This window comes from Prionailurus viverrinus, chromosome D2, assembly GCF_022837055.1.
Source record: "Prionailurus viverrinus isolate Anna chromosome D2, UM_Priviv_1.0, whole genome shotgun sequence".
Taxonomy (NCBI): Eukaryota; Metazoa; Chordata; class Mammalia; order Carnivora; family Felidae; genus Prionailurus; species Prionailurus viverrinus.
The window spans coordinates 58,773,642-58,783,609 of record NC_062571.1 but is presented as its reverse complement, the minus strand read 5'-3'; the positions used below and the strand labels follow the sequence as shown (position 1 = coordinate 58,783,609).

Genomic DNA, 9,968 nt, shown 5'->3' with positions numbered 1-9,968 from the left:
CCGTTTCCTTTGCTTAGGAGGAGGACACTTACCTCCAGGGCCTGCCACTTCCTGGCTGCGTAACCTTGAGCAAGCCACTTGATGGCTCAGAGCCTGTTTCACAGACTAAAACCTTCACAGGGGGGTTTTGAGACAGAAATGAGTAAATGTATACCTAGCACAATACCTGGCACATAAAGACTTCACCAAAACAGCTGGTGTTTTCATTTATTATTGCTAGTAGGGTTAACAGACTGGAGAGTCTTAAATTGTCCATAGGCCACTAACTGACCTAAGTCTCAAATCCCAACCTTCCTTCCACAAAGATGTTAAATGCCCAAACACACACTCTTACCTGTCTGGCTGCTCCGTCCTTACGTTAGTTGGTTGAAAAATCAATATGCCTAGCTCTCTCCTGTTCCTTTTCTCAGCCTTTGGTTGGAAAACACTGGATTTGTACCACTTTGGTTCCTCTCCAGAGGGTCTGCAGAAGGGAGCCAGTGTGGACCAACACATTGTTTCAGGGGCTTTCCCGGGTCTGGCCCCCAAGACCTTGGAGTTGGAAGATGCCCAGCCCAGTGCCTCACCCATCACGTGGGTTCAACAAATGCCAGCCACTTCACATTATCGGCTTGGTACTTCCTGTCCTCATTCACACTTGGGCTTCTCATTTGGGTTTTACTTTCCATTGCTGGCATTTGTTCCAGCAAAATCTTACCCATCTGGCCTCCAAAGTAGAGCACCAGTGCTTTCCTGTAACCTTAAGTACAGCTTTGCACCTGGCCTTGAGAGCCTTGCCTCTTGAGGCAGGTGGGCCTCAGGTGAGACCATTCCATGTGTGCTCTGACCCAACCAGCATCTCAAATGTGAAACCGCTTGAGAACTGAGCTATTTCAGGGGCAAGAAAAACATTCCAGGAAAAGCATTTTCATTTTATTTAAAAATTATTTACAATTAAGCCTTCATGAATGCTTTATTTTAAAATCCTTTTTTTTTTTTTTTTTTAATTTTTTTAACCTGAAGGAAATCTTGGGGAATAGAGTGGGGAATAGGGAGGGGAGTGGTGACAGGCTCCTTTGGGAATTTGCAAAGGGATGGGTGTATGCAACAGCAGTGGCCTGAGCCCCATGGCCTAAGCAATAATGACAGGAAGACTAGCCAGGCAGGCCCCCTTGGGCCAGTGGCCAGCTGGGCAGGAAAATTGCACAATGACAGTTCTTCTTGAAACTCAGTGTTCACCGGTTTGGGTTTGAGGTGCCCAGCACTGAGGGCTGACACTTTGCCAGTTCCTATTAGGCAAGAGTAGGTGTTGGGAGTAGGTGGCAGCTGTGGAATCATCTAGGAGTCATGCACTGCTGAGCCTCAGGCAGAACTGAGCAAGGGGTGAGAAGTCAGGCATACACTGCTGGAAAGAGCATCTCCAGTGGGAAAATCTTTACTTCCAAATGCTGTGGCCCTCTTGTCTGCAACATCTGCTCTGGTTTGGTGGGGAAGCAGGGACAAACGTGTGGGGGTGTGGTATGATACCCTAGGTTGTGCCAAGGATCTCTGAAGACTTCCACTTCTTGGCAGGTCCTAGCTTTCCCCATTGATTTGCTAGACACTAGAGAAGACCACTTGTATCTGTCTCGAACTGCCCACTGTTCACTTCACTCTGCATTGCAGAAACTTTGGGCTGAAAGTTCCACTGAGTTCAAATAGTGGTTTTTAACTCTTTGTGGGTCTGAGACATTTGAGAATCTCATGAAAGCATTAGCCCTCTGGAAAACACACATAAGAACACATACACTAAATTCTGGCAGTCTCACGGGCTTCATAGACCCTCTGAAGTCCAATAATGGAACCCCTGGGGTGACTGACCCCTAAATTAAGAACCCCTGAGTTAAAGATTCCTATGGGTAAGCATTTTCTTTTGAGATGCAAATAACCCAGAGGAATGAATTATCAGTCTCCTTCCCTCTCCGTGTGATTACTGATTGAATGGGTATGGGGGTGTGGGAGTGACAGTTTGGGGGGAAAGAGGGGGTAAGCCTGGATAGTATACCCCAGGGGAAGGTTTGGAGATTGAGCAGGCACCACGGGATCACTGGATCCCTGATTGAGGGAACTCAGGGAATGGGAGACAGAAAGGGAGACAGGTGTCCCAAAGACAACCTTCACTTATTTCTACATTTTCCCAAAGGTTGGTTGGCTGTGTGGTTAGTGGTCTGTGTGATTAGTGATTTTATTCTTGAATTAGGTATATGGAGTTATTTCGCCACCTAGTGGCCATACTTGGAATTGACTATGCCCCATCATCCGGGTGAAAAGAGATCTAGTAAATTCTTGGAGTGAAGTACACTTAGCTGACCTGCTGGGGAGGAGTAAGGGGTGGAATGGGGGGAACAGATGAAAAAGGACAGCGATTCTTCAATGTTCCTGTTTAATGCACATTGAAGTCCCATGAGAGCTTGCATCCTTCTTGGCTGACCTGGGCACTCTTTGGTTTGTCATGGCTATACTTGCTTTAACAGCTTAGAATTTTTCTACATAAGTTTTTGTTTGTTTGCTTTGATTTGAACTTAAAACCTGAAATTCCATCTCTGGCTCCCAACTGGGTCTCTGCTCTCTGCTCCTTCTCTTCCAGAGCAGATTTATTGATGGATTGATGACTGCTGATAGGGAGCCAAAAAGATGTGTCCCTGGGCAAGACGGTGACTTGATGTTCCATCTCATTGTCTTTCCATTCCAGCTGAGACACACTTCCCAGGCTGCTAGAATCCTTATCTAACAGGAAACTGGTCACCGACAGTTTTCTGTTCTGTAACATCACATGCCACCATTGCCGAGTCCCACAGCTCTAAAGTCCTGGAGAAACTCTTGGTGTATCTCCTGAACTGACCTTCATACCTGCTGCTCCAGCCGCCTATACTCCTGTCTGTCGGTGGCGCCTTCTGAGCTAAGCTAAGCATGAAATATGGCATGGGGGGGATCCCAAAGAACAAAAAGGGAGTCGGGTCCCAGAGTGGCATTGTCAGCTTGGGGTCATTTCTTCTCCAGTCCCAGACTGTGCCGTGGAGAAGATCATTTCTAGCATGTTCCACCGGAGGCCCCTCCATCCATGATGGGCACAGCAAGGCTCTGAGTCAAACTGGAGGCAACAAGGGGAAATCTGCCAAACTGACTGCTAGGGGTGAAGAGGTGGTAAGGAAAGCAGAATGCTCTGTCACCTGTGGGAGGCCTCGGGAGACACAGAAGATGGGAGGGTGGGTTCTCCCTCAAAGCTCTTGAATCTCATACACCCAGCAAACACTGTCTGCCCTGTCATGTGATCAGAGGCATTAAATTGGAGTTCTCCTCAGAGGCTCTCTCTCCGTCAGGTGACCTCTTCCTTTTTCGACCACCTGAAAAACAATTTGTAAGGATCAATCTCTGGCTGGGAGGACATTCCTTGATATGGACTCTCTCCAAAATAGATGCGGAAATGGTGGCAAAGCCCTTGACAGTTTTACAGAAAGTAATCTGCATTGCATCCTGGTGTTGATATCAGCATATTTACATTTACCTGGGATGACATCTCCAAAAAGCCAGGCTAGTGCCAGTGGAATGGAGATTTCCTGAGAGGATTGAGTAAAGTGCAGGTAATGCCTCAGAACCAGGTCTTTCCATCTCCTCAGAACCAGGCCCAACTGCCTGGCAGACACCTCCTGTGAGAAGGCTGGTCTCACAGCCTTTGGTGTTCCATGAGCCAGGGTTTTGGTGGGTGTAGCTGGGGGCCATTCCCACACACCTACGTTCTGTAGCTTGGAAACAACCTTCTTTCTGCATTGGGGCAGGTGGGGTAATCATACAATTGTCCTCAAGGATGGAAGGGCACTGTGTTCCCAGCTCTGTTGTTTTTAGGGAGGAGTATTTTTCTGCTATTGACTTCCTTCCATGAAAGATACTGCTTTCCTTTCTACTGAGTCTCTGGGACACAAATTCTTTCTTTAAAGGACCAGACAGTAAATCTTACAGGTTTTGCAGGCCATTTGGTCCCTGTTGCAACTGCTCAACTCTGCTATTGTGGCCACAGATAACAAATGGGTCTACGATCCAGTAAGTCTTTATTTACAAGAACGGGCAGGAGAGGGAGGCCAGGATTTGGCCATGGCCATGGCTTGCAGATTTCTGTCCTAGATGACAGCCAACTGAATGGGATGCATCCCCCTCCCCCCCCCCCCCCCCCATTATCAAGGGCACAGTACTGGCCCAAGCCCTGTTACAGATTTCCATGATTATACCTCATTAGGTTCCCACAAGGAGTCAATGGTTCTTCCTCCAGGGGTAATATCCTAACATAATTTTTCTACTAACTAGCTGGTGGGAGGCTTTCATCTAGGTGAAGAGCTACTCACTCAAGGTTCTCAGCAGCTTCTTGCCCACGGTTTCCTCAAAGTCGCTACTGCAGGGGCTGGTCTCTGTGTCCAGGTTGATATTGCAACATTCACTATCTGATGCTGAGAGAAAGGAAAGAAGAAAGGACTCAAGTCTTCCCAACCTACACACCCAGGGATGTAGGAAGGGTGATTCTGAGTGATGTTCCTCAGTAGGTGAAAGTTCAAAACCAGAGCCAAGGCAGCGGTGGCTGTAACAGGAGGGGATGTCCAGGAAGCTGTTGGCTCTCATTAGTTAGCAAAGGGCAGTTTAGTGCCACAAAAGGAACAAAGAGACCAGGAGCGAGAATCTAACAATATAAATGTTATTCGGCAGGAGAGAGATGAAGAGGACAAAATGTTCTCTGTTCAGTATCTTTGCCAGACAAAAAGCACATTTGAGGACCCTGAGGTGGAGATACTTACTCAGACCCTGGGAAATCACAGGACTCAGTATCAATTAAGCACATGTCTGTATCTTTCCCACCGAACCCAGTGGGGATTTAGAGAGGCACAGAATCTCAAAGCCAGGAAGAGGCCCAGGCCCTTAATGCCAGTGAGGTAAGAACCTGACCTGGGAGGCAGAGTGGGGTGGTGGAAATAGCATTGCAGGCAAAGCCATGAGGCTGATCCTGCTTTTAGTGCAGTATATAGACCAGACAAGTCTTTTCTCGGGGCCTCAGGGTCCGCATGCAAGGTCCCTGTGTCATACAAGGAGGAGGGACTAGATGAAATCCAAAGACTATTTTCTCCATTCTTACTCCTTTGATACAATTTCTTGCTACATGATTTAGCTACTGAATTCAGTGTGTGAGGGAGAAAAAGAACACCAGTTCTAAATTCCGGCCTTGCATGGTGCTTATGTATGTCCCAGATATTCTGAGTTAGCCACAAGTTCAAATATGTTGTTGTACTGACTGCAAAAATTGATGAGCACTTGTTGGGTCATTGCTCTGGACTCAAGGGGTCTCAGACTATGGACTGGGGCAGGTCTGGGAGGTCAGGTGTGGGGGCACAGGCACTGCTGAAGGCCTGGGGAAGTAGATCTCAGTGGGGCAAGGACAGGAGGATCTCAGGACAGGTGGGACATTGGGAGCTCAGAGCAACACCACTGCCAAGACAGAAGCGTTGAGAGACTCAGAGATGATATGCTCTCAGAACTCAGGACAAGTTCTACAGATGACCTCCTCTGGCCCAAAAGAGGGGAAGAGTGCTGCCAGTAAGAGTGCTGGCTGACTTCAGGTTCCTCATCTGTAAGGCAGGTCTCTAAGAACTACCTAATACAGAGCATGGTACCACGCACTGCGATACACCCTCTGTATAAGCTATTTCATTTATGCCCCAAGCTACTTCATGACCTAGCCACCATGGTTTACATCTATTAACATAAGGAAGAAACTTATCTGTTAAGATAAGGAAACTGCATCTTAGGTTAAAGTAACTTGCTGAAAATCGCATCGCTCCTAAATGAAGGAGCCAAGATCTGAATCCAGATGGAAACCTAGCTCCTAACACCACCCTACACATGGTCTTCCTGGGAGAATGGATCGACAGGCCTGGTGAGGGGTTGGCGCTTAGAAAAGTGTGAGTTTCCCTTCCCTCGCTCACTGTGTGAGGAGGTGGTAATATTACATGGGGGCTGGGGTCCCTCCTTGATTTTCCCCCGGGCCATCCCAGTGCCCGACGGTGATGACCCCAATTTCCCTGCCCGACCTGCTGTCGTAGGAATTGCTGCAGAAGACAGTGAGAGCTGCTGTGTGCTCTGTTCCTCGAGGTCCGTCATTTCTTCCTGGGTGAAGGCCATCTCCTCCATCCTCAGGTACACGACCTCGCCGGGGCTTCTCAGCCCATCTGAGCGGCTGCCTGGGGAGGATAGCAAGTGTGTGCCCATCTGCTCTGGAGAAGACCTGCGGCTCCAACTGCTACAGGATGGCAGCTCTGGGCAGGGTTGAAGGAGGAAGGTGGGGCTGCCCTCACCCTGCAGCAGCCCAGCCCATCCACCCAACGGACTTACACGGCAGGCTGTTTCTGTTGCTCAGGAGGGTGATGGCAGGGTCATCCTTGGGGGTCTGGGGCGTACCCCGGGTCGTAGGGGCTTTGGTGGAGTCTCCGTCAGCAAAGGCCTCCATGTCGGGGGACTGGGGTGAGCTGTCCATGTGGCAGGCAGTGAGTGCATTCTGGTACTGCTGCCGAGTGATCTAGAAAGAAGAGGCAGAGAGGGGAGGAAGCTCAAGAGGGGCTGGACAGAGCCCTCCTTGGATGTGGTCAGCCTCTCCGAGCTCAGAAGCAGCCCTACTAGGGTGCGTTGGAACCCCTGACCTCTGTGGGTGAGGATCCATGAACCGGGTCCTTTCCCAAGCTGTACCAGCCTAGCAGTTGAGGGACAATGAGTCCCCACTGTCATTTTTATTGGCTCTGGACTTCTACGGTGCCCCTGGAGGAGCCAAGCCTTCTCCTGAGCCTCGGAGGAGGTTGGAGGACACCTTCAGGTAGCAGAGTACTTGCCCACAGAGAAGTTTTAAATACGTGCTTCCACTATTGCCAAGGGACCTCTTCCTAAGGGTCCACAGGGAGTGTAGTGAGGGAAGCTTTGCTGCTCCACGTCCCGCTGTCAGGAAGCTGGATGTTGAGGCCTGAGAGCGCACAGTCATTTCTCATTTGGACTTGGCCCGCCACCGGATGTGGGATCATGCTCCTATGTGGGAAAAGTCCACAGCAGAGGTCTCCGAGCTCCTTCATCAGATCATGGGAGTCTTCCTAGCGACTTTCCTGATGTGTCAAGCCTCACCCACAAGTAAAAGCATCTGGAGAATCAGGCTTAGCCAGACCAGAAGGGAATTCCCATAATTCCAGGAAGGAAACAACATGGATCAAATGTCTTTTCTGGAATACAGAAAGGTTTATCTGTCATCTCTGTTCTCTGGGTGTATGTTGCAGACTCATGCCTTGCATCCTTGTGTCCAGTAAAAACTGGCTAGTTTTTGTGCCACCCAGGATAGAAATGTGCTACCATGAATCCATGAATGGCACGGGGTGAAAAGTGACAATGGCACTTAGTGCCACACCATGTCTTCTCAAGCACTATGGTCACCTCAAATGTTTTCCTCCCTTCTTCACTGCATTTAGCTAGAGAACAGGAAAAACCACACACTGTTCACGTTCCTTCCCTTTCCTTTCGGGGCAGGATTGGTATTACATGTTGGAACAGTAAGGCTGCGTGGCTGGTAATAGGAGAGGGAATGGTTAAGATTTCCACGTTGGAATGGAGGCAGCTTGAAGCTGGTTTGGTATCTGGCAAGGGCTCTTTTAACAGTGGCCCCTTGTCAACTGCCCACTCTCCAGCACCTGCCCTCTAGACCCTCCCTTCCCCGGTGGCTTGGATGCCTGGCCTCCCCGGGGGCTGTGGGTGATGCTCAAACTGAAGTCCTGGAGTCAATCCTAGACAGCTCAGTACTCACATTCTCAGGGGGGTGACTCTCCATCACTTCTGGCTCATCCCACTTCTGCTTTCCCCATACACCTATGTTTCTCCTTTCCTTTCTGTACGGGCTGTTGCTCTGGTCATTTTTATTGAGTATTTTATTCTGCTTTATTATCCTCTGATGTTCTTTCTACATTTTCTAGATCCTATGGTCCTCTAATTACCCCAAAATGTTTAAAAATTTAGCACTCATCCTGAATGTTAGGTTATAATCTTCACCAAAATATCTAGCCTCGACAACCATTCAGGCAATGTTTTCTCATCATAAAGAGAAATCTTCTATTTCCCCTCAAGTTGGGAACTCATTACTTTGTTGGACATTATCAATCTTTTCTTCTCTGACAAACTTCAGGATGTCTTGCATGAGGATCGAGCAAATTCCAAGCACAACTAATCTAATCACAAAACACCAATTAAGAATGTATGTCTTTTTGCATTTTGTATGGGAGACCCACATGCAGAGATCCCAAGCTTCTAGCTATACTACTGCCCATTAGAGGGGACAAAGATAGTTCTCTTGATAGTTTAAAACCGTTATTCTCAAATTTCAGCATCGGAATTACCCAGAGGCCTCGTTAAAAACAAGATCGCTGGGCCCCATTCTCAGAGTTTCTAATTTGCTAGGTCTGGAGTAGGGCCTGAGAGTTTGCAGGTCTAACGAGTCCTCGGGTGATGCTGATGCAGCTGGTTTGGAGACTGCACTCTGAGCACCACTGACTTAAGACCTAGTTAAAATCAAACACAGTCCTCCTACTCAGGTTTTGAATCCTTTAAAGGATTCAAATGGATAAAGTGGCAAAGTGTTAACTGGCTTTGATATTTTTCAGGCCCAAATGGCATGTTCTCTGCTTTATGGCATGCAACGATGGGGGTCTCAACTTAGCATTCGCCTAAAGTCTTCAATAGATTCAATGTTACTGTAGACTTTTACAGCCCCCTTGTTGGGAAGTGAGAAATCAGGTTCCAAAATTTCCCCAAGAGATATCAACTCTGGAGCCTACCCTCAGACTAAAACCTTACCTTGAGTCAATCACAGAACATCAGGCGTGTATTAGAGATTTCACCATCAATTGACTGTGATGCTGCCCATACTGATGGTTCAGGGACTTGCAGTGTTTCAGAGAAAGGATCAAAGTGACACGCTAATTATTCATGCCTCCCGGGACAGTGGTTCTCAACCTTGGCAGCACATTTGAATCACTTGGGAAGCTTTAAGATATCCTGATACCCAGGCAACACCCTTAAGCAATTATATCCAAATCTCTGAGAGTGGGGCACAGACATCTGGATTATTTAAAGCTCCCCAGGTGATCCCAATGCACACCACGGGTGAGTCCAATGCTCTGGACTCTTGGAAATGCCCCTGTAACCAATTATTATCTACACTCCCCTTAATAGTTGCCTTCACTGATGTTTGATTTTCATAGTGGACCCCCAGGTTGCATACAGGGCTGAACTAAAAAAAAAGCTCCATATGAAGAACATAAACTGGCAAAACTTGCAGATGAGGCCAATATGTACTATTTTTTTCTGATGTCTTCCATAGTCCTATAGTAATCCATTTGATAAATACTTCAAGAAATTACTGCCAGGAAAAAGTTCCTTTCTCTAGAAAAATGATATACTTGATGAGAACACAAATGTCCACTACGTTTGCCCTCTTTGCTTTTAGGACCAGGAAGCTCACAGATAAATTTATTATTTACTTACAGTAACAAACTCATGCCTTATTGCTTTTTCACCAAATTGGTTTGCAATTTCTTTTTAATTTCTTATTTAAAATATTATATATCATTTTTGGAATCATATATATTACTGGAAGTGCTATCAATTTCATAAAAGAGATGGAACGGATATTAGGTTTTAGGATGTGGGTGGGAGGTCTAGTGCTAGTGTTACTAACCCATAAGAGCTTGCTCTTGCAGGTAGAGGTTGGGATAGGAGGGTGGAACCTTCCATCCATAGGGTATATTATGGCTTACAGAGCACTTGGGTATGTGTTACCCCTTTGCTCTTCATAGTGACTGTGTTGGGTAGGCATGAGGGCTCTTTTGATCCCCATTTTACAAATAAGAAAATGAGGTCCAGAAATGTTGAGGGATTGCCTCAAGTTC

The 9,968-nt window shown here is 47.4% G+C and overlaps 1 protein-coding gene across 2 annotated transcripts in view; it reads right to left on the bottom strand.

The window, feature by feature from the left end:
- Nucleotides 1–2,983: 2,983 nt before the first annotated feature.
- CNNM1 (cyclin and CBS domain divalent metal cation transport mediator 1) overlaps nt 2,984–9,968 on the bottom strand; it is a 58,075-nt gene continuing 51,090 nt past the window's right edge. For both annotated transcript variants that reach the window (XM_047825576.1, XM_047825577.1), the window contains 4 exons: nt 6,388–6,571; nt 6,087–6,236; nt 4,356–4,457; nt 2,984–3,362 (listed from right to left, as the gene is read on the bottom strand). In XM_047825576.1, coding sequence (XP_047681532.1) covers nt 3,283–3,362; nt 4,356–4,457; nt 6,087–6,236; nt 6,388–6,571 — 516 coding nt within the window. In that variant the 3' untranslated portion in view covers nt 2,984–3,282. The remainder of the gene's footprint in view (nt 3,363–4,355; nt 4,458–6,086; nt 6,237–6,387; nt 6,572–9,968) is intronic.